At 28.9% G+C, this 26585-nt stretch overlaps 1 protein-coding gene across 1 annotated transcript in view; it reads left to right on the top strand.

The window, feature by feature from the left end:
- The window catches only part of LOC142321816 (uncharacterized), a 283628-nt gene that overhangs the window by 200245 nt on the left and 56798 nt on the right, over positions 1-26585 (top strand). The window contains exon 5 of the mRNA XM_075360230.1: positions 14861-15074. Within this exon, the coding sequence (XP_075216345.1) occupies positions 14861-15074 (214 nt within the window). The remainder of the gene's footprint in view (positions 1-14860; positions 15075-26585) is intronic.

The raw sequence follows: 26585 nt of genomic DNA, 5'->3' as shown, positions 1-26585 counted from the left end.
TGAATCATGGTGCTGGATAACTGTAAGATCTTCAGGGTGTACGTATACCTGGCGACGAAAATTCAGGATATGTTCGTAGTTTGGTTCTGGGACAACAACACGCAGGCAGGTTTTAGCCGATCCAAGGCGGATGTCAGAACGCTTAAGTTCTTTCTCTAATACGTCAGTTGGGATAACCGGGCACACATTAGACAGAACTACTCCTTTAAATTTAGTCAACAAAGGGCGAGTCTCTTGGAGTGGTTCACAACATTAACTTTATTGTGCTTATCGGTAATTGATTTAACACGATCTCTATTCGCCGGGTAGATAGATACACATCCCGTTCATAGAGACCTTAGATGCACACAAGAATTATTGGGAGTAACCAGTTTACCGATGGCCACGGTATATACACTAATCAGAATATCTCCTTAGGCATCTAGTATGATGGATTAAGTTTTACTAGGGTATTTTAGTTTCTGGGCTACGGTGGCGTAACTTTCTGGTATTTCCTCGTCTGTCCACTAAGACGGATGTCATTCCCTGAACGGTCAGCTTCGTTCAATGGTTCACAATGATTACTACAGATTATTTGTAATACCTTTCTGTCAGGCCTCTTCTTACATGCATTTTTAGAAATCGTATCTTAGTCGGTCACACTCATAACTATTCCCGTGTACTCAAGAGGGATTCCTCACCAGAGATATTTGTTTACAAAAATCAGCTGGGCTGAGTCTCGAAATAGTTGAACTTGGAAGGTTACATGAGGTTGTCTAGTTGCGTTATTCCAATTATAGAATATTAACACCCCAGCAGGCTTTTAAAAATATTATTATCTAGTACTTACCAGCTCTAAGGCCGATTTAAACAGAAATAAAATCCCTTACTAAAGTCACAAATAAAAAAAAAATATGTATAAAAAATAGGTCAATTAAATATAGTACAACACGTCACATAGACAGCTGATCTATAAAACTTCTACTATAAATGGAAATAAACATAAATATTGGATGTCAATTATAGGTCGTCTTTCTAATTTTTATTTGAAGGAATAAAAAGAAATGTTAAAAGCTGTATTTTTTTAACCCCTGGGACCACCGTGATTTATTGCTTCAGAGGATGAGATGAATGACAATTCTTTGTAGCGTGTGAAGATGCCATGCCTGACCAGGATTCGAACCCGGGACCTCCGGATGAAAGGCCGAGATGTGTATTTTTACATTATCTCAAAGTTTGTAAACTAAACTCATTAAATTGTAAAAAAAAATTAGTTAGATCTAGTGTAAATAAAATTAAAAAAAAACCGTAAAAGTAAAAACAAAATTTCTTTGGGGAGAACTTAATTTTTTTTTAAATAACAAAGGTTTCTGTAAAATTTAGCTAATATATTTAAACATTTAAATAAAATATTAGCAGGGAGAATATATATTTTTTGTAAATGTTCTATAAGATAATAGTCATCTATAACGGTAATAATTTAGCTAGCAGTAATTTAGTTTAATTTGTATTAATCTCTAGATGGTCATGCCTGGAATACATAATTTAAACTAAAAAAGGAGAGAATTAAACGATTAATTTCATTCATATTACAGAACTTTTCGACAATTTATTGAATTTTATAATACAATGTTATTGGAGTGGCTTTGACCCAAATTTTTTTTTTAAATTCTCCAGTCAAAATTACACAGTTACAAAAAATTATCTTAATATTGACATTTAAGAAATGAAGTGTGATTTTCATTTTCATTTGTTGTAAAAATTTTTGAAAAATCATTCGGTCGTTGCAGGTTGAAAACAAAACTTTTTAGACCTACTTTACGTGAAATCTTCTGTAAAGAAAAATGCATCCTTGAAGTTTCCTTAGGAACTGCTATGCTAGAATTAAATTTTTTTATGTCTATTTTTTTTTATATGTCTATTTTCATACCCTTACTTCATAGAAGCCTGATTTATACGAGGGTAAGTCAATTATTATCCGAAATTAGGTTATACTTTTGTTTATGTTGGTAGTAGTGTCGTGTTGCGTAGATGACGCATGCGTGGTTTAATTGTTCTTATGTCTGTGTAGGTTTGATGCTGCTAGGTTAGTTCCATATCGCTGTCCTGCCATTAACCACGGCTGCTCCGCTTTCTGTTTGCACCAAAGAAGAGCAACGTACAGTGATCCGTTTTTTGTGGTCGGAAGGTGTATCAGGGGCCAAAATTCATCGAGGACATTCGGTACAGTACGGGAACAGTGTGTTGCCGCAACGGAGTGTCTACGAATGGATTGAAAAATTCAAAAATGGTCGTACAAGTGTTACGCACGACGAAGAAGCCGGACAAACCTTTACTGCTGCAAATGAGGAAAACATTGAGCGTGCACGTGACGTGCTTTTCTTAGACAGACGAATAACTATTGATGAAGTGGCACATCATCTGCAAATTAGTCACGGTTCTGCCTACGAAATCATCCGCAACAGACTTGGTTTCATAAAGTCTGTGAAAGGTGGGTCCCAAACCAACTCACACAGTCGCATAAACAAACGCGCTTGGATATCTGCCAAAAACATTTGGATCGCTACGGTAACGAACCGGACATCTTCTTAGACAGAATCATCACCGGTGACAAAACATGGATGCATCATTACGAGCCAGAGGATAAACGGCAGTGTGGAATGGAAACATCCAAATTCGCCCTGCACAAAAAAGTTCAAGACCCAACCATCCGCAGGAAATCTGATGCTTACGGTGTTACAAGGTCCAATACTGGAACATTGTGACGAAAGGGGCACTACAATAAACAGTGCGCGTTACAGTGAGATGCTTACTGTCAAGCTGAAGCCTGCAATTCGAAGCAAACGCCGAGGACTGCTGTCGAAATGTGTTGTGTTGTTGCACGACAATGCCCGTCCACATACTGCTGCCCACACTGCTGAAACGCTACAGACACTCGACTTTGAAATACTGGCTCATCCTCCGTGTAGTTCTGATCTTGCCCCTTCTGACTACCACTGGTTCGGTCCACTCAAAGAGGCATTAAGGGACCGTCGATTTACCTCGGACGAAACAGTGAAAGAAGCGGTGCATTCCTGGCTCGCAGCTCAGCCGAAAACCTTATTTTACGAGGGCACCAGGAAGCTTGTGCAACGATGGACCAAGTGCGTTGAAATGCAAGGGGACTATGTTGAAAAATGATGTACATGTAAGTTTCCTATTTGTGTTGCAATAAAATTTATAACTACATTGCGGATAATAATTGACTTACCATCATAATATTGTTGTTGTATTCATATATTTTTTAAAAATATATATTTATTTTAATAAAATAAATTAGTGGTAATTTTCAATTCTTTATAACTCATGGTTTATTAAACAAGTATCAATATTATTTTATATATTTTTTCCTTGCTAAAGATTCTGAATCCTTTTTCAAACTGTAAAGTAAATGATAAAAAAGCATTTTCTACCTGCAAAATTACATTTTTAGTAAAAAGTATTAAAAATATTTTAAGAATTACGCTCCTGCTTTTTTCCCATTTAAGTTTAACAACTCTGAATTGAGATTCGTTTCCTTAAATTTCCATTTAATAAATAAAATATTAACTTGCCACATTTTATTTAAACAAACACCGTAGTTTATTAAAGTTAAACATCTTTTTAATATTTTATAACCTTAGGAAATCTGTTTTTTTAATGAAACATTTAATAAATTCTTTTTGTACGTATACTCTTTAAAAGGAAATACTTCAGTGTCTGAAAAACTTCTTTACAGTTGTGGTATTTCATACCAACAATTAAAAAAAATTATATTAATGCAGACGAAAAATATAAAATTTAGAAGAGACAACTGATTTCAAAGAACATTTGGTTTGCCTTGATTACACTGAATAATATTTTATATATGGTTTCATTCATTTCATAATAAATTATGGAATTGTTTTGAATTGAGGTGTATTTAAATCAATATCTTTGAAGTTTTTATGAAAAAATTTCATTATTTATTTTACATAAGTTAGTTTATTTATTAGTACCATTAATCCTGTATTAGCTTGTTTATTGTTTGATTTCACATAAAACCAAAATAAATGTCCTTCTTTGTTCGTCCTATTAACGTTTAGAAATGTTTTTCATTGAAATTTATTTTATTATAACTATTGTCAAGTATGGAAAAAAAGAAACACCGATATAGAATAGTAAAGCATACAGAAGCTATATATGTAGATTATTAAAAGATAAGACACTTTTAGGAAATAAAATCAAAATTTAACGAATTTTGGTTCCTGATAAGAGTTTTTTATGGAGATAAGAAGAGAAGAGAGAGACAGCGAGAGAGTAAGGAAAATATAAACAACAATATTTGGATACAGTTCTTATATTAAAATAAAGTTGTCTAATTACACAAATTTAATATAATAAAAAATTATCGACAAGTTGCTACAAAAGGAAAATTAAATTGAAGTTGGTTTAAAAATAATAAGCTTAGCTAATGCTTAACAAGAGATAAATGTATAAAATCTAACACTGTTAGTGATACTGAAGTTTTTAATAAAAAAATATTATTTGATTTTAAATCATTATTATATAACAATGTATTGAATACAATATACTTGATATGTATGTTGTTTTACTTCCTTGTAAGAATTAAAGGAAGTATTGTGATTGCGAAAAATTTCAGTTTTCAGACTTCAACGGAAAAATCCATTTTGACCATCCCTGAATTCGTTCTGACTGGTTCCGGTGTGACGTCTGTACGTACTTATGTACGTATCTTGGCTAACTCAAAAAACGATTAGACGTAGGATGTTGAAATTTTGGATTTAAGACTGTTGTAACATCTAGTTGAACACCTTTCCTTTTGATTGCAATCAAAAATGTTCAAAAAAAAGCCCAAAATCAAAATTTTTGGATTTTTTCTTAACTGGAGTAGTAGGCCCTCATTGAGCGATTTTCAACGATAAGTGGTAAGTGATAAGCCATAAGTGGTACTTATTTTCATTGGTTCCAAACTTATAGCCAAACAAAATTTTAATTAATGAAATATTTGGATCTTACAAGGGAAAGGCACATCGGTTTGAATCAGACATCTCCTTTTTTTTAACTTTTTTTTTTAATTTAAATTTATTGGTTTATACATCTGTGTTCTGAGAGAATCTGATGGTCCGGATAGGGTAGTAATTTTAAAACATTTTATAAAACACTTGAACACAAATGTAGTTGTGAATATAGAAAAAAATAGTTTAATGTGTACATTAGGTATTATGAAAAATGTACATAAATAACACAAAACAATAAAAAATGATGTATTAATTAAACAAAATAATTATCGATGGAATTAAAAAAAATTGAGAAGATAAACAAAAAACATAAACAATAAACATAAACAAAAAACGGAGCATATATATATATATATATATATATAAAACGTGTTAAAAAAATACAAAAACTATGTTACCATGCCAAGCGAAAAGAAAACATTTCAATTAGGTGTTAATATCTACTAAAATAAAGTTTCTACCGATAGATCTAATAAAACCTTGGCCAAAAACTAAACAATCTGATTATTAAATATTAATTGAAAATTATAATTTAGAATCGTATTATTTTTGGATTTTCTATTTTAATTTCTGTTTAATTTTATTTAATTATTCTGGAATTTCTGTCTACTTTAAAAAATAGATACTCACAACATTAACATATACACTAAAGCTTACGTGCCCGATCTTTAATAAATTGCTAAACATTGTTATCTTTTAGTTCATTACTCCTCTGATATTGTCGGACAATATTCTTCCCAAAGTCGGGGTTGAGCATTACTTCGTTTATTTTTTCTTTTGGAAATCATTTAAATTGCTGTTTGGTTTGATTTAATTCGTTTGATCTGAATTTGTGTACACGTTTTTTAGTTTCAGCTCATGTGTAACTGTCCACTTTATTAAAGAATTAGAGGATCGTATCTCACTTTCAAATGAAATAAATTTAAATAAAGTGCAGCAAAGATTGTGTGTATGTAATTTAATAGCGTACAAGAAAGTTACATGGTGTCTCCTCATGAATTTTCTTTAGAGAGAAAAGGTCTATGGTAAATAAACTTAAAAAAAGAGTGTTTAATTTTTACTATTCAAACATATGCTTACAGATTAATAATATGTGTTATCTTTACTGAGATGAAGGAGATGCTCAATATGATTCCTTATTGGTTTGATGGGGGTTTTCCCTTGTTTTGATCCTTCTGAAATAAAATGGTTAAATAATGATTAACATTTTATAAAGTAAGGGAGCAAAGTAAAACTGTAAGTAAAACTAATGCAAATGGCAATACATAATATTATAGCAGTTGTATAAAGGTGAACCATGAATTTATTTTAGACAACTATTTAGATTCATATTGCACAAGTAGTAACTATTTATAAAAAAATAATAAATCAATCTAACTTCGACTTTTAGATTAATATTTATTTATTTAAGGCTTCTCTTAAGTAACAGATACAAATTAATATATTATTACTATCATTAAGGACTAACCTATTGGTACTCCATCAGATCGAGTCCAACTGATGTCTTATAGTTCCATAAATAATTAAGGGAAATGGTGATCCTCCTATCACATAGTTCTCCTATCACAATATTACATCATGATTCAGAATTTTCTTTGTAACTACTATTTCATTCTAGTTAAAATGGTCTTTTTCTATCCAACACATACTGCGTTTTATTTTTTATTTTCAACCGTAAAACTTAACTTTAATTTAATTAATCGACATCTAATACCAAAGATATTGCTTATACTATTATTATTATTATTAAAGTAATTTGCCATACATATAAATTGGCAATCTGTAATGGTAAATAATATTTAAACCCATAATCTTTTCAAATTAATTTTTCTTCATATCAGAACATATGTTTTATAATTCCGTAGCTTAACGATTACTTTCTTTACATATATTTATTTTTGAAAAATAATTTAAGGAATATACTCTTTTAAAGCCTTCTAACTTTTATCTCGTATTTATTTCTTGAATTATGGTAACAGTAAACTAATTTTATAAATGAATTTATTTATTTATTTATTATAAAACAATATGTTCCATAGTCATGTAAGAAAAAATGTTACAGGCAGCTTTAAAAGTAATTATTTGATATTCAAATTAAAATACTTTTATATACATGTTCTTTTTTTGACTGAAATTTAAAAATAAACAAATAATTGTACCTTTTTTTCAGAGGATTTATTCAACATTTCTTGTATCCTTATTTCCCTCTTGTTCTGTACTTTCAATTAGCTTTTTGTAAAATTCTACATCTTGTAACTTGGTACACTCCATCTTGCTATTATGTGCATATCTTAGAGTCATCTCTCTTCAGCTATCCTCCTCATATGTATACATCAGTTCAACCTTTTGGTTTCTTCTGTCAATACAACACTGATATCAACTTCGCTCTAGCTTCATAACCTTTCGTCGTAGGATTTCGTCGTAGGATTACTAGCTTGCCATTACATAAATTACTAGTGCTACTACTGTACAAATACTTTATACCGCTTATTTAATGATTCATACCATGTCACTTTATTAATTTATTGATAGAAATATGGTAAATACTATCCTAGCAATGTTGACAGACACCAAGTAGGTTTCTATACTTTGCTCATGACGCTTATCTCACTTGCTCTAATACTGAATATGTTTTAAATGAAAGGATGCCTTTCCTGAAAAATTCTGATTTTTTCAATAGTTGATTTTCCCATGGTTAAGATCTAATTAAAAAATTATGACCTGCAGTTATATAAGATATTGCCAGTAGATCATTTTCTCTCGTTTTAAAAAAAATTCATAATTCACCTATTTAATTCAGACTCCATTTTAATTTTAAGTATTATTAAATAACTAGTAGAACAGTTCTCCCTTGAAATATCTACAAACCAAACAAACTAAGATTTCATATTTTGACTATTTTCATCAACTCAGTATTAGAAAAGCCTATGCTCTTCCATTTTTAACATTTTTTTACGCATTTTCCAATGCTTATATAATAATATTTTGTATATTCATTTCTTCATCTCAATAAGAATCTAAATTCAATTCCTATTTTCATCTAGATGATCGGTAATCTAGAAGAAAATAAAATGTATATCAGTAGAATCTGAGATTGGTAATTAAAGAATTGTCTTATAAACGTAGAAACAAACAAACAATAAAAATAAATAGTAGATGTAAGATTAAAAGAAATTCATAAGTTGTGTAAAATAGCGATTTCCTTCCGGTAATAAAAAAAATTTACAGCGTATTTAACTGTACTGAACTATAACCAATGTTCCATTTCTTCTGTAAATTTCATTCAATACACTAATTGTATTATTCATAAATAAAATAAAATAATATCATTATTTACATGTTTGAATTTAAATCCACTCAGTTCATTTATTTATCAATAATGTAGTTTAATTTGGGTTAATTTTATATCATATTAATTATTAATTCATTACTTTATGCATTATTAAACCAGATTATGCCTTAATTTAATTATAGAAATATCTATTTAAGCGTTGATAATATGTTACAACGATACAAAAATTTTATAAATATATTGATACACTACACACCATTACACCCAGACTGTATTTAGAGCAGGATCAACAAATTTAAATTCGAAATTTTTAAAATGGAGAATTTCATCTCCCAATTCGTAAAGCACTATAAATTTCTTTAAGAAATGAAATTTTGATTTAAAAATTTTCAAACTGTGTCTTATTTGTAATGAGATTCTTTTTATTTCTTTATTTTTAATCAAACATAATATTAATTGGTTTTGTTATAAACGTAATTTAATATCTATCTATTGATTGGTCTATTGATCTATCTATTAATTAATAGAGGATCTAATGATCCTCTATTAATTAATTTATTTTATTTTAATATTTACACTTTTATTCTTATAATTTTCTGATTTATGGTGCAGAAGTCTTGTAAATTTTTTGAAGCAGTCTATTGGAATAAGTTACTGAATTACTTCAAGAATTAACATTAAAGTTATAAAAAAAAGAAAAAAGGTGATTTAAAAGTGTAAGAAATAATTTGTTTTTATTAATTAAATTCATTTGATTTTTCTATTAAACCAAACTACAACTCCTTTACATTTTTAACCATATCAGTGTAATGTAACTGTACCGGTAAATGTGTAGTCTTGAACAAACTCAGGCCGACCATTCCTAAGATTTATGGTTAATTGAAACCCAACCACCACTGGTAACCGCGATCTAGTATTTAAATCCAAATAAAAGCAGTAGCTATTTTTATTAGGATTTAAACCTGAAACTCTTGACTTCAAAACCAGGTGATTTATGACGACGAGTTTATCACTAGACCAAGCCGGTGGGTTTTAAAAATTCATAGTATAATTAAACGCTTGTGTCGTGCCAATCAGATTTTCATAATTGAAGGATAGCAATAGAAATCAAGGTGGACCTGACATCAGCAAATGAATAGTCCGAACAGAAGTTTAGAAATAGGTTGGTAAGAACACTAAAATAATTTGACTTTTATTAGCGAGGAATAATTAACATAAATTTTAATTATCTGAAGACTTGCGTTGGCAAGGAACCTCTTTTATGTGGTAGACATTTTTTTATGGGTTCTTGTTCTACTTTAAGTTTTATATTTTTTTCAAAATGTAAAACACATTTTGAAAAAGAACGGTTCGAATAACGCATTACTTCATTTTGTTAATTAAGTTGGGTTTGAAGAGTACAGGGCCTGCAGGTGCAAGAAAGTTTAAGTATTTCCATTTCCTTTATAGAATATTTATTTTTTCTGAATTTAAATCGCATTTCGAAAAATAAAATTTTGAATAACGTAATTGTTATATTGTAGTGAATTGAAGATGTAAATATTACATAATTATAACTGATGAAACTCGGGAAACAGAAAGCTTTAAAACAGTGTTTCCCGTTAAACTCGGAAAACAGTGTAAGAAAGCTTAAAATAAGGAGCAACTTACAGTGTAATTTTCATATCCATTAAGTATTTTTTTTAAAATTACCCCGAATAAACAAAAATACTCTGATGTACAGTATTTATACAACAACATTGATTGAACATAACGTATGTAGCATACTTTGTGAGTATATGTAGTATACAAAGTTTAAACCTTAACAATTATTTTCTAGCAAAAGAAAGAAAGTGAACCGACATCTAGGTTCATCTGCGTAAATAATGTGTAATGATACGGTTCTCTCGTATTAATATTCTAGTCTGTAATATGATCCGTTAACAATAATGTCTTTATTCTCTCTTTATCTTACATCTTTGAATTTTCAGTTACTACATTCTCTCTATTTTTCATTTTGGCAGCATAGTTGTAAATGGGAATGAATAATTTGTTACATATTTCATAGTTCTCGATTTTAGAGGGTTTATAAGGAGTTTTTGCGTATAGTGTTAGGTATCTACTCTTATAATGTCTGGTATTTACTCATTTTATCCAGCAAAACGCTCTTTTTGGTATACGTTTGGCTAAGATTTAAAAAATAATTTGTAGTATTTCCAGATTAAAAATTCATTTGTGTATTTATTTGTCAAATTTAATTAGATTATGAACAATTAATAATATTAAAGTATTTTATGAAGTTGATCCTACTTAAATCTTGCTTTTAATATATATTTTCTAGCTAAATCTTATTTAAAAATAGCAGTTTCTTTATTTTTATATCATTCTTTGCCACGGTTTACTTCTCAGTTGAATAGAAGATAAATAAAATAACGTAAATTTTCACGGTTTTAAAGATCCTTCTTATATTTATCTTATTAGCCTTATACAATAACACTGATTGAACATACGCGTATGTAGCATAAAAAGTTCAAAACTTAACAATTTTTTTTTTCTGGAAAAGAAAGAAAGTGAACCGATGTCCCTATCTAAATATGTCTGAATGACGTAGAAGATCAGGGCTTTTTATCCTTCACGGGAGAATGACAGTTCGACGCCCAGCACAATTAGTTTTATTTGAATGTTAATGACTGCTTGATATTGTCTTCCGACTACCATACTGTTTTTAGATTCTGATTGTTTTTTTATCACAATTCATTTATTTACAATTTGTTACAAGAAGGAATCATAAGTAAATAGAATTACAATAAGCGCTTGATGAGGGGTTTCCAATGAATCATCTCAATAAAAATAAAACATACCTACGTAAGACGTTAATTTCCATAAATTCACTTGTACAAATTTATTCCATATAAAGCATGAAAGTCTTTAAAACTAACAAAAAATCAAATTAAAGAAAAAAGTAAAACAAAAACATAATACTATAAGATAATTTTTATTTTTCCTATTTTTCTATTGTATACGTTGCAATCTGTTCAACTAGTGAACAATATGCAACACCATCCACACTAACCAACAAAATGAAAATGATATGTATGACATGTAAATGTAATAGTTTTGTACAGACTCAGACCGACCATTCCTGAGACGTGAGGTTAATTGGATCCCAACCACCAAAGTACATCGTTATCGAATGTCTATTAAAAAAATTCGTATAAAAGCAACTAGCTTTTACTAGGATTACGTCATCAAAGCTAATATTGAGTACAGAAAAAATCTGTTAAACAACTGCTTTGCGGCGACGGGTTAACCACTAGAGGAGCACGGTGGGTTATGTAATATAATATATAAGATATAATATGATATAAATATAAGACAATACATAAAGTGACCTGCAATTATATTAGCAGTTAGTCGTACTGCTAATGAGATTGGTCGAATAAGATTTCCTGTAGTTTCAATTAGAATTATTATTGGTGAAATGGCTGAGGGTGTCCCCTTTGGTAATATGTGCTTAAATATATCATTTGTAAAGTTCTTTCATCTATATGTTGTAATTATGATTCATCTTGGTAATGCAATTGATATTGATATTTTTTAATAAATCAGTAGTTATTTTGTATAAAATTACTTGGACAGATTTACTTCATAAAAAATTCAAAAGTTCGTAAAACCCTAACAAAAAACAAAAAAATTAAGTAATATTACCAGTCAAAAGAAAGAAAAATAAAAAAATAACATAATTTACTTATGTAAGGAATTTAGGCCCTTCATCAGAATAGAGAAGATGATCATCAGTTATTTCGTCCCAGCCCAAGAAGCAATCAAACTCCCTCAGGTTCAGCACGATTTACTTGCCGGATATTCTCACTGTTGAGGATGGTGATAGTTTACATGATTACCTAGCCATTGTTTGTAATGTGAACCGAATCGCTTGATTTCCTCACGGACATAAGACAGTTCCATGTTATTAAGTTATTAATATTAGTTATAAATTTCTTCATTTCGTGCAAACCAAGGCGCCTGTGTAATGATTCACGCCAACTTTTGAATGTGTTGTAAAATCTCAATGTTGCTCTTACTCATCGTAACACGTAGATATGTACCTTACATTCAAATGGGTCTCAGATTGAACTTTAATATTAAAAGTTTGTTGGACAGAGACAAATTTGAATTCTTTTTTAGTAACTAATAAAACTCCTTAAACCTGGTGTTTTGCTATTTCTCTTCTCTTTCACATGGTTCTTCCATGTCAAGCGGTTTTCTTATCAACAACATGTTCTTAACTCATGATCGATTCACAAATTACGGACTTACAATTTCGTGTGCTACATGTTACACTTTCACTCGCTCTACATGTACGTCTTATGAACGCAGCTGTCTGAAGGGTCTCAATTACAAAGCTGTCTTACATATCCGGGTAATTCCAAACTACAAAAAGATTGGTCCAAGCACCTAATGCTATAAATTCGTATTTTGTTCAGTCAATTTTCAATCATATACTGAAAGTTTGATAAAAATTAGGCAATATTTTATTACGTAGTTATCTTTCAGTGATTTGCATGAATTGCTTCATCATGAAGTACAAAAAATATTAACAAAAAGATTTTCCACTTACGTTTAGGTAATCTGCAGACGTTATAAGTAATTTAGACTGTCTTATGCACTTATTTCAATTAAGTCTTTTGGGTTTATTTTCTTTAAGAGTTATATTCCTTAAATGAAGTATTTTATATGGTAATCTTTTCGGAACTCTTAATTACAATACAGTATCAAAATAAATAAACAAATTGATTGGTCTCTTCGAAAATTAGCAGTGTAATGTAAAGAACGTTCATCAGTAACACAAAACTTCAGTAATTTCATGATTTAAAGACACTTCTTACATTTAAGGACTTTATTAAAAAATTTGATTATAAAAGTATTTAAATTACTCTTCTATCAGAGATTAATTAATTTGTAGTACTAATTTTGATATCGAACAGCGGTTGATGGTCACTACGATAATTTCACAAAATCATGGCTATTCAGCTGACATTCCTACGTATTACTACTGGTTGTAAGTAGCATTTTGTTACTAATATTCGTTAGTCGTCTTTCAGAGTTCTGATAATTCTACACAGATGAATGTCCATTAATTCTTTCCGTTCATCTATTATGAAAAGAATGATTTAAATACCATATTATAAAATCACCTATTTCAAGAATATGAGCATTTCTATGATATTAGAAGTAATTTTTAACTTAATATGAATCTACAACCTAAAATATTTGTTTTTTACAATTTTTATAAGAATATTCCATAAAATGTCATGCTTACTGACTTCAAATTATTCAATTTAAGTGTGACATATAGACATATCTGTATGTATATATGCTTATTAAATGCATATACACATTTTTAAAAGTACAAAAAATTTTATTTAATTAATAACTTTTTTTCAGATTTTTTATTATTATTTTATTTTTATTATTGAATTATTAGTTATTGTAAAATAATTTTACATACACGGGTTAACACTTACTAATAAATCAATATATTTAAATAAAAAAAATTAATAAATTTTAAAAGGTTAAAAAAAGGAGATGTATTCTGATTCGAACCGATGTGCCTTCCCTTTTTAGATCCAAATATTTCATTAATTAAAATTTTCTTTGGATATAACTCTGGAATCAATGAAAATAAATACCACTTATCGTTGAAAATCTCTCAATGAGATTTATTACTCCAGTTAAGAAAAACTCCAAACATTTAGATTTTGGGCTATTTTGGACAATTTTGATTCAGTCGATTGCAATCAAAAGGAGAGGCGCATAACTAGATGTTACAATAGTCCTAAATCTAAAATTTCAACTTGCTACGTCTAATCGTTTTTGTGTTATGCAAGATCCGTACATACGTGCATACGTCACACCGAAGCTAGTGAAAATGGATTCAGGGTTGGTAAAAATGGATATTCCCGTTGAAATCTGAAAACCGAAATTTTTTGCGATTACAATACTTTCTTTACTTCGTACGAGGAAGTAAAAAAGATAAGTTTCCTGTTTAATGTCTTTATATCACTTTTTAAAGAAAAAAATGTGGAATAAATATAACTATATTCTTTAATAATTTGTTACTGAAACAAATGAGATGAAGAAAATACATGTTCGTTGTCAGTGTAAACAACAAAGAAGATTTGCGCTGATGACGCAAAATTTTGTTTAAATAACATTTTCGTTTTAATCATGTCTTTAAAATAAAAAAAAAATAAAGTTTTTATAAATTCAGATAATACATTATAATCGAAATTGAAGAATTTTAGGGTTATTAGGTTAGCTGTTTACTTTGATTATTTTAATAAAATAAAAAAAACACTTTATATTTTGAACAACAAAGCAGTGTAGCTATTCCATTCTATTTGAATTAAAAGCGATTGAAAAAGGAATGTTAGTTTTGAAGAATTACTAGGGTGTAATTAACTTACCAGCTGATTATTTTTATATAGATTGTAATTAAAATGTCTACCTAGGACTAAGTTTGTTTTTTCAAAGAATTTAATAATTTGATTCAACTTTTACTATTCTTCAGGTTAATTCGAGCTTTGTAGCCAGAACTAAAGAAGAAGATTCAATGAAGGTGACAACTACCGCTGGTATCGAGATGCTTCTTAACGAAAGCGGAAGATTACGAATTCAGTGCGTGGCAGATCTTTATCATATAAGATTTACGAAGAAAGATGTTATACTAGAAGAAGAAAGGCCCAGGCTTGCTTCTGTTTTGGGTACAAGGGAATCAGATAATGGTAAGCTTTATTTAATTAATTCTATATGCTTAATGTCTATATTAGATAAAACTGGATTCGTTTTTTGTAAATTTCTCTTTTAAACAAGGTTTCTAAGTTCGACTATAAAATAAAGATTTGTGAAATTATAAAAAATGTTTTTTTTATCTATCATTTACGTAAAGGATTTTACGTCTAGTAGATCTAAGGACACATATTCAAATGTAAACATTTTAATAGGTAATGTTAAAGAATATTGACGTACTGCAAATTTAAGCATCTTAAGAATAGCTATTTTGATTTGAATACATTATGGTTTTTTTCCAATTAGGTAATTGGGATTTCTATTATGGAGTGAATAACTTGTATTATTCTTTTAATGTAAGAAATTAAAAAGCTCATTCGAGCGTAGTTCATTAGGTTCGTATTATGTGCATATATTTCATAGTTTATGTACACGTTAATAGTGGTTTTTTTTTTTATGTGTTGTTAGTTTAATGTTATACATAAATGAACTTTCAATTTATTCAAAACATATTTTTATTTTCATAAAAAGTAGACAGGAAGTAATTAATTTAGATTTTATTTAACTGAAGTCTTAGGTTGACAACAGTCTCTGAATAATCTGTTTCATAACACTGTAGTTTTTATAAACCCTTAAATGATGCAGCATGAAAATAATGTTACATTAAATCAAAATTTCTTACAAAGAAGGCATTTAATAACCTTATATTACCTGGATGAACAATATGAGTGTAACACTTTTATTATTATATTTTTACTGGTTCCCAAGATACAAGACTGTTGATAAAGGAGTTGTTGAACATTTCAAGTTTTCTGTTTTGAACTAAAGGGAGCAAAAGCCTTTGGAAGAGTAGGAGTAAATTTCTTAAAAAAATTACGATATTAAACTTTTTCAGAAGGTAAAACCCATGTTAAACACGTAGTCCTAATATTGAAATTTTAGTTGGTAGGATCCATAATCACTTTGAAGAATAAAAATATAAGAACCCCTTCTTCTCTTATATGATATTACAAGTTTTTGAAGAAAGAAAAAACCTTATAAAAGACAGGCGTAAGAGGTGTAAAAAGAATTGAATGTCTATTTAAAATTTAGGGGTTTGCAAGATGGAGATACAATGGATAAAGATATATAATAATTTCTTCGAAGTTATAATAACTGATAACTTATAACTTAAAATTTATAACTTATTTCGAAGTATATAATAACTTTGAAGATATATTAAGACCTCTTATTTACCGTTGAATATTTAATTTATTTTTTTATAATAAAACGTATTTTGAAAAAAGAAACGGTATGAATATCACGCTATTTCAGGTTTTGATAACCGATTGATTTGGAAAGTTACAGTCCATTAAGTTCAAAATGGCTTGTTCTTCTTTACATCCATGGGTATCCATACGGAATTTTTTTATTATGTATATAATTTTTTCATTTTGTGGAGGTAGAAAACATTTTATAAAGAAAAACTTGAATATCCAAGTGATTTATTTCCTTATCGGTGTAAACCAACGAACGAGGGAGGGAAGCTGGATTTACAGTATTTTCACTTCTAGTAATAATAGAATTCTCATTCCGTAAAAAGGTTCTAAAATTTGGTGAATAAGTAAATTATCACTATCAGTTTTATGTTTTTGTTAATAAATAATTAACTGTATTAACATATGAAGGGTATATCAGAGGGAGAAAACTGTGGAAAGTATGGGAATTCCCTTAATTCTGTGATACTCGAGAAGGAATAAGGTTTAAAATATCACAATAATTTTTATATCAGCTCTCCTTGAGATTACTGAACGTACAAATAATTTCTATATGATTTTGTAATGGTGTAAATTTATTTCATATTTTTCTTTTTCAAATCAGTGTTCATGAATTTAAATCATGATCAAACCAGTCCGAAAACAGATATGGTCATCAGGAGTACATTTTTATAATTAATTTATTTTTTGAAATATAAATCACTATAATGTAAATTTTCAACCTTCTATTATTCAAAACGTTTATTAAAATACTAAAACGTACACAGAAACTTTTATAAGCTAAACTTTACAGGTTATTTTCTTAAAAATTATCTGTAAATATTAAACTAGAGAATTGTAATTTTTATTGGATTAATTAAAAATAATTTTTTATATCGGTTTCATTATCTTCATGTAAATCATGAAAATAAGGATTAAGGAAATTATAAAAGTAAATAGAGAAAAATCATCTAACATGCTTTTAGTACTAATATAAAAAAGCCAGGAATGAATTGTATAACCTCCCGGCTACTCAGATCAAACTATGCAATTCATGTAAGCTCATATTAAATTAAATCATTTTAAGCTCTATTTTTATATTTATGAAAAAAAATCTAATGTGGACACCAGATTACTTCATTGTACGCCTATTAAATTATATATACACATTTTTTTACAATCAGAAGTTAATAATTATAAATAAATCAATATATATCATTTAAAAAAAAAGTTAAAAAAGAGACGAAGTCGGATTCAAACCGATGTGCCTTCCCCCTGTAAGACCCAAATATTTCATTAATTAAAATTTTATTTGACTATAACTCTGGAGGCAATGAAAAGTTCTCAGTGAGGGCTTATTACTGCAGTTAAGAAAAACTCCAAAATCCCCAAAAATTGGATTTTGGATTTTTGTGGACACTTTTGGTCTAGTCGATTGCAATCACAAGAGGAGGTGCACAATTAGTTGTTACAATAGTCCTAAATCCAGAATTTTAATATCCTCCGGCTAATCATTTTTGAGTTATACGAGATGCATTCGTACGTTTGTGCGTATGCACCACCATTTCGTAAAATAAGTTTTCGACTTTTGAAAATTTGGGGACTTATACATCAGATTGTTTTTAATGATGAAAATATTCACAAATATTGGTTTTAAGTAAATCAAAATTCAAATTAAAAATAAAAATTCAATTTTTTTTACGATTTACGTTTTGAACATGAAAAAAGTGAAATTATGAAAAAGTTTTTTTTCATTTTGATGGTTTTCAGATTCAATGGAAAGCATTCAGGTAGGATTACTTTTAACAAAATATTCACTAAGTGGTGTTAATAAATTAAAAAATAAATACTTTTTGAAATTTTTAAATAAAAAGATACAACCATAATTCTAAACAAAAATGTTGTAATTTTCTACGAAGGGGCTGAAACATTTTTTAGCTACTTCATTTTTCAAGAAATATTGAAGAGTAATGGCTGACAAAAATTTAACATTTTAAAATTTTAAATCTAGTGGGTAAATTGCGAAATAAATTTGGATTAAAGGTATTTATTTTACCACAGACTGTTGGAGAGGGATGGTGAAAAGATTTTTATAGCGGTTTTTACAGGGCCTATTAATGTAGAAAATATGTATGAAAAAACTCCCATAACTTCGTTTTTTTAAGAAAGATATTGCTAAAAAAATTATAAAGTCATTATTTGGGGGAAAAAAAAAAATAAATAAAACGTTTTGGTACTTTGTGATCTTGATAAAAAAAAACCTCAACTTTCGTAAAAAAAGAATTTTTAATGTCCTCCAATAAAGATTGAAAGATTGAAATTCTACAAAAATTTCTAAGAATTCTATTTCAAAACTCTCCCACCCATTTTACCAACTGTTGCAAAGATTTAATACATTTTTTCCCTGGAAGGTAGTATCTGTCTTTAAAATTTTAAGAAAATATATCAATTGTAAGACCAAATACAAGCTAACATACACACATAAGTATACACATAGTGAAAAAACCAACCGTCCGTCTGACAAAACCAGTTTTTTTTGGATTTAGGATCTTTGGAATAAAAATTTTTATCTCAGGTTATTTACAATTTATTTAAATTTATTTTTTAAATGTCTCCTTAAGGTACAACATTTAAAAAAGACCAATTTTTTCAATTTTTTTTATTTAGATTTTTTGTAACTTTCCCGTTACAGCTATAGCAGTATATATCCCTAGAGCTGGGAAAGTAAACAAAAAAAACTGCATATTCATATAATTTTCTTAGATATGGAATATTTAAGAAATTAATGATTCATGGCTTTTAAAAAGAAACACAGTCACAGTAATGCAAAAAGCGATGCAGAGCGACCACACTATTGCCCTCAGCCAGAATTGTACGTAAGGTACTCAGCAGAGATGTGTTGCAGGTAATCTGCAGTCTTGGTTACAGAAGTATACCAGTTGTAGATTAAAAGCCCACCTGTTACCAGGGCTTGCGATTAGGAAATAATAATAATAACAATTTTATTTTTATTTATTTATATATTTTCATAAAATTTTACAATATAGGGTTCTGCTAAGACATAAGTGTTATCAGTAGATTCCCATATTAACATAAATTGAATACAAGTTATTTACATAGTACTACACAAAAAATACAACGAAAATTATACTTATATCTTAGTAAATAGTTCAAAATTCTATCAAATACTTAAGTAAGTATTAGCCTCGGCAAACTACCAAGGCTGCTGAGTATATCAATAGATATTGGAGAGCAAGCGTAGGCGGAAGGCGAATTGGAACTTGCAGGATGCTCCGAGAGCGAAACCCGCTAGCCGCAGGCTGGCCGGCCCCACATGATAAGAACTTCCCTTTGTTGGGTCGTGGAGGGCCTGAATCCCATCATAAAATGTATGCTGCGGAGCTGGGCGTGCTAGTGTGGACAAGTTGGACAGGCTCTCATCAAATATAGACTTCCTGGTTCAACAGATTCGGAGTTTGATAGCCTTTCTCACCCAGGTGCTCTCCCAAAATTTGTTGATGTCCAGATTTCTACAAATCGCTGCATGGAACATTAACGGCCTATTCTAGGCACGAGAAGCTAAGGGGAAGTTTCCAGTTCCCTGGACGTAATGTTGATATCGGAAACGCACTTTACTGACCGGAACTACCTAAGACTTCAAGGTTATTCTGTGTATTTCTCTTTTCTTTTATTCTTTGTTATTAATGTTTGTTCTTATGGACTATAATGTGCTGAAATTAATGTTTTGTGATTTATGATTAAGCTTGAAATTTCATATTGGACTTTAGGTTTACTTGTTACTATTTATTATGTATTACTTATTTTGGGGGATTCCTTAAGGACACCCTTATCACGTGCTTTTGTCATAAAACTTACTTATGGCTCCGCAGGAGAGCCGATTGTAATTCTAATTGTTATTTAGCAAAATAGAAAAAACACTTAAGTAAGGCGGTGTCATTAAGTAATAGAAAAGTAAATAAAAATTAAATAAATATGCCATTTATTTATAAAATTATATTAAATAGATTTCAGTAGAAAAAAAAATTAAATATTTTAAGTTTAATTTTGAAAAAGGTTAAAACTTTTGTAAACGAAATAACAATAATAATGACAATTGCTATGTAATTTTTGCGCAATTAAATAATTAATAAAAAAAGTTATAATAAATAATGTTTAATTCCCTCGTTATAAAGCAACATTTAGCTATTTTTAACTTCTATTAATACGGGATAGTACAAATTTATAAGCAGAAGAAAGGAGTTTATTTTTTGTTGAGGGATGAACATATTTTTTTCATTTTATCTGGAATTTATTTTGTTGAGACGAAGAAAAAATATGTCACCTTTGAACAAATGTTGTACAGCGATAATGTGTAGATTGAACGGTTTTCTAAATCTTTTTAGTGGGCAGACACATGAGATGTTAAAAGAATGTAGTAGTATTACTTCTCGTTACCAGGAAGACTAGCAAGCAAACTTTCCGATAATCTTTTAGATTTTTAGCTTTGACGCTGTTTCTTTTTTTATATTTGTATAATTGTATCAGTATTTTTTACAATAATCAATTTGTTTTTTACTGATTTATCGAAGAAAAGTACGTTTTTTTTTCGATGTAAATTTTGGGATGAAAATTAATTTTTTTAGGGTTTTAGGTATTAGAAAGACGAAGAAAATACCATCCACTTAAGTTATAATTAGTTTCCTTACAAATTTCCTACAGATATGTAGAAATTTTATACATAGGCAAATATATATTCCTATGAATAAAATTTTATGTCTCGAAAATCTCCAAAACTACCATATACCTTTCTTTAAAATAAACACATGCTATGGGTAATGTATCAGATGTTATGTTTGTGAAAATTTGATGAAGATTATTTGATCTGTTCTTGGTTACGCTCAATTTTAGGTCGAAAAAAATTGAGGTTATGTTGGTTCTGTATTAGTATATTTTTCATACGTGCTTAAGCAGTGAGTCATAATGGTGAGTTAAAACTTGATGCTTGTGTGCAGGGTCTACTGGTTAATTGGACATATGAAGTGTGTTATACTCTGAAAATTAGTACATTTCTGATTGTGCAGAAAAAATGGGGTCATGCGCAGAACTGTTGAAGAATCTTTTTATAACTTTTTATGATACTCCAGTGAAGAAATAGATAAATTTACATAATCATTGGGTCAATTTGGAAAAATCGTTTTTCTGAAAACGTCTGGTGGTAAAGAAGTTCATTTTTAAAAATAATTCACAATTTAATGATAATAATAATTAACAGTATGTCTTACCTATATTTAAAAAAAAAATATTGTATAATCCAATGAATACAAGTGAATATCAACGATATCCACAAATGTAACAAAATGACATTATCTACGAACAAGGAAATGTTAATGAATTTTTTCGTAGCAAGGATCGTGACTAAGATAATTTTAAAGGATAAAATCCTTGTGTGACCATAGAAATTTATTTGCCCCTTTGTGAAGTGAGTGGTATAGGGTGGTTAATGTTGTAAAGAAGATTGTTTGATTCTAGAATCAACATGTTTTATTAGAAGGGTTTGCTTTTCTAATAAATAAATTCAAATAAAGAAATTCTAGACTATGAATAGATAACCTTAGTGTACAATTATAATTAGTATTAGGATTACTCAATTAATTATTAATTTTGTAAAAGCGAAAGAAATAAAAGAATTTGTAATTTGTACTTATATTTCTTTATTTAAAAAATAAAGCTAGGAAGAATAGAAAAATAAGATTTCACAACCTTTCGGCTGTTCATACGTTATTTAGAAATGAGAGTGATTGGTGCCGACTCAGTGAAACAAACATTTAAAAGATTAAGCTGAGGTAACATACAAACCTACAAAAGGAGTTATTTGTTGGTATGCACACAGAATTACATCATATAGTTTAAAGAGGAAAGGACCGTCTAGAGAGAATAAGCTATGAGAGAATTTCTAAACAGATCTGGAAGTATAGACCTCAGAAACTAGAGATCTTTGAAGCCGATGAAATATTCGAGTTGTTATAATAAAGAAACAAGCCATTTCAGCCTAATCCGTAAGGAGAAGTGAACAAAGTGAACGTGTTGTTTGCGGAGCAGAATGTCGTTTTTACTTCGATAAGCTTGGCATGCTGATCTGCATCTATAACTCCTTTTCTACAGTACGATGTGAGCCAGAAAAAAATATCGTTATTTTTATGTTGTTATAAGATTTGATTCTGTTTGAATTATCTCTCGAGATTTTATTTTGTGGATTTTTTATCTAGATAGAACATTTCATATATATACTGGAAAGGACTAAAATTTTATTTTAAAACTATATACAAGAAGTGCACAATTACATTATAAAATCGTTATTTTGTCACAGTAATAAAGATAATAATAATAAATATTTGCCATGACATAAATACTACAAAGGAGAGACCTGTTATTATTTAGACATTTAAAAAAAAAAAGTTGATCACATGGTTTTTTAATGCCAGTATTAGTTACACGAAAAGTTAAAAAAATATAGTTATTTTTTTAATAATATTTTATAATGTTAAAGAAGGTCGAATTTAGTTCACAATTTCAATTGAAAGAAAAATTCATATTGATCAATTAGTATTAAGAGAAGTGAAAACATCCTTCACAAATTTAGTAGTGGAGATAAATAATTTTTGTATTGCTCTATTGCTTTTGGAATTGATTTTTCCGAATCTTATTAAATATTGTTATTCTTTTATTATACTTATCTATATGTGCAGAAAGTTTAGTTTTATCTATTGATTCATAGGCCTGCTTTATCTATTTAACATTACCTTTATCTACTCGTAAATTATCAGCAAAGATGAGTGACGATTCGTTGTCGGTTATCATGTACTTAGCTACTGATTAATTCACTCCGCATAATACTGAATACTGTAAATATTCCTGAATACTTCAAACCACTTCGATCTTATCTAAGTGAAAATTTTCTTCTAGTATTTCATGTATGTAATCTTCACTATTAAAATCAATACTAAAACTACTTATTTTCTTTCAGCAGTTTGCACTAACCTAGTTTGTTTTTCACAAACCTTTCTAAATGTTGATCTCTACTACTTATTTTATATTTAACCAAAATACTTCAAACCTTTACTCACAGAATTGAGTAAATCTACAATTTTCTCCTAATCACTCTTGAAACACTTGATATTTTAAATGTTCAGAAATTATAAAATGGAAGTGTAGTAGGTGTAATAGCTACCGTTAAGATTATACAATTTAGGTAGTGAATTGGCACCCACTAAGTTGGTTTAGCGATGAACGCGTCTTTCAAAATTAGCTGATTTGGAAGTCAAGAGTTCCATCCCTCAAGTCCTAGTAAAATCAGTTATTTTTACACCAATTTGAATACTAGATCGTGGATACCGGTGTTCTCTGGTGTTGGGTTTCAATTAACCACACATCTCAATAGTCGAACTGAGGCTGTACAAGACTAAACTTCATTTACACTCACACATATCATCGTCATTCATCCTCTGAAGTATTATCTGAAGGGTAATTACCGGAGGATAAACAGGAAATGTAAAAAAGAAAGAAAGGTAGTGAATTGGCGCCAGTCTGTGGCGCGAGTGGTCGGCCTTTCATCCGGAGGTCCCAGATTCAAATCCCGGTCAGGCATGGCATTTTTACACACTCTGCAAATTATTCCTCTCATCGTCTGAAGCAATACCTAACGGTGGTCCCGGAGGTTAAAGAAAAAAAACGGTAGTGAATTGGCGATAGGGCAATTAAGGCAGTTTAGTCTGTGTAGTTGCTTACACTGAGATAATTTTCCTTGTTTTTCTTGTATTCGAGAAGTCACTGGATTCTCTATTTTAATTAGTATCATGTGCTTAAACAGGAACAAAATCTTACTTTCTCCTAGAAATGAAAGTAAATTTGTCCGTTATAGATGTGCAGTAATTGTTTACTCTTGCACATTTCTGTTACTTAGTTGCGTAAAAAATACTTATTTTTTGTACTTGTGTAATTGTTACCTTTAATCTTCTACGTTCAGTAGAAATACTAATTGTTTTTCATCCTTGTTTACTATAAGCTTAACTAATTTAAATTTCTTAGAATACGTGGATTTAGCCTTATTTTAACTTATTTACTTTAAAGAAAATATTAGCAACAATGAAGATATATTTTATTTAATTAAAATACCGCTTCTTCTAACATTTCAGACTGCTTTGTTATCATACAATAATAAGATAATTTAATGAAAAAAAAATGTTTCAAATAAAACATTTTTAGAAACAAAATAATTTTTTAAAACATAATTATAAAAAAAATTAAAGTATTTTCTTAAGTGCTATAAATATTGTGTGCTTGATATATTTTATAAATTTTCATTTCTTGTTGACAACACAACTGAGCATATTCGGTCTCCACTATATTCCTTAGAATGTAATCCCGGATCAATGACCACATATCTTTCTGATCATACATAGATCTCTTTAAAATCATGCCAGATTAAAATCATTGATGACTTTACAAAAAGTTAGTTTACTGATATGATTATTTGATGAACATTTCTTTGGAAGTCTTTTTTAAATTAATGTTGTATTCAGTATTATCTTAATTTTTTTCTATTGCTATTCTTTAGATTTTTCAGTTAATATTTTTTGCAGGTTACATACCTTCAATTTTCTTTCATTTAACTACAGTTAATGCCAAAATCTGTATTCCATACAGATACTTCATTTTCTTCTATTCCGGTGTTATGCCCTTGATAATTAATGATAATTAATGGTTTTTCTTAAATCTTAGTTATTTCAAATACCTGTCAGTTAGTCTTAGTTTCCAGTGGCGATATGAACCTGATCTGGTAGGGCAAGTAGATCGGTTGGCTGGTGTTCAGATGAGATTTGGATAAGACAGACTATTGTGTTTAACACAAATCAACTTTAAGATAGATTCTATTATAAATATTTATATCTACAGTAAATATTTCATATTGAACGAGGTCCGTGTCTATTAATACATTAACTGAATAAATTTTTGAAATTCAGTCTAGAGAAAGAAAATTTTAATGTTGGGTTACTTAATTACATCACAAAGACAAGAACTAATAGTCAGTAATTATATAAGAAGTAATTAACTTTCAATTGATGAGTAATTTTCTGGCACAATTTGCTGAGATGATTTATCGTTACAATGGGATTCATTTTCATTGTGTCTTACTAATTTCAGCTCAGTTGAAAATGCTGCTAGAAACGACTGGAAAACCTTCCCTTTTCCAGAGTGACTTGGTTTTAAATAAGCTCAGCTCCAAGCGTACTTGTTATATTAATCAAGTCCGTACAAACCAGTTTTATTCATTGCAATCGCTCTTTGATACTCTTGCTGTTCTATAATTGATCTCTTATTAAATATACAACTCGGTTTAGTAATAATAAGTTTGAATTATGCAGATATTTAGAAAATTAAATAAGTTATCTTATCCGCGTATTTATATTTACGAATGCGCAATCTTTGCAAAAATATAGTCAAACACTACTAAATATTAACAATATCCACCCCTATTAAAACAGAAAACAAAACTGTTTTTGTATACCTAAACTCATAATAATTTAATTTAACAGAAGGGACCTTATTATGCTGCTGTTGCCATTTTTAATACATTACAAAACCATTTGAAAAATTTTCTCAGAGCTATATTTAAAATGCAATTAAAAGGTTTCTTTTATGGAAACAATATTAACTCAGTTTATAAATTTTTATATAATACTAATTAAAATTAATATTAAATAAGCTTGATTTTTCTATATCCCATTCAACATGTACACAAATATATGCTTTAAATAATTTTCAATATTATATAATTCAATTTGAATTGTGAACTACTTTGTTGTAATTTTTTATGTTAAATTACGAACTCTAATCTTATCTATTTTAATGTTACAATTTGTTCTTATATTTATAATTTATTATAAAGACGTGATCTTTTTATAATGTGTTATTATGTACCGATTGGAAACGAAGATTTTATTTGATTAAATCCACGCATCTAATAACCTAAATATACACTCATTATACGAATAACGAACTCTTTGACTAATCTCCGAATCATGAAAGTAGCACATTATGAGTGAAAACATTAGAAGTATCATAGGAATCGATCAAAATACTATACCCATTTCTATTTTGATATCTTGGAGACAGAAATATTTTCATTCAGTAACTAACATGTATGTATAATACTGAAACAGGTTTAAATATTAAATAGTATTAAAATATTTATAATAATAAATAATTTCATAA

This window comes from Lycorma delicatula, chromosome 1 (genome assembly GCF_047948215.1).
Source record: "Lycorma delicatula isolate Av1 chromosome 1, ASM4794821v1, whole genome shotgun sequence".
NCBI classification, from domain to species: domain Eukaryota; kingdom Metazoa; phylum Arthropoda; class Insecta; order Hemiptera; family Fulgoridae; genus Lycorma; species Lycorma delicatula.
This window is presented reverse-complemented; position numbering and strand designations above follow the sequence as displayed.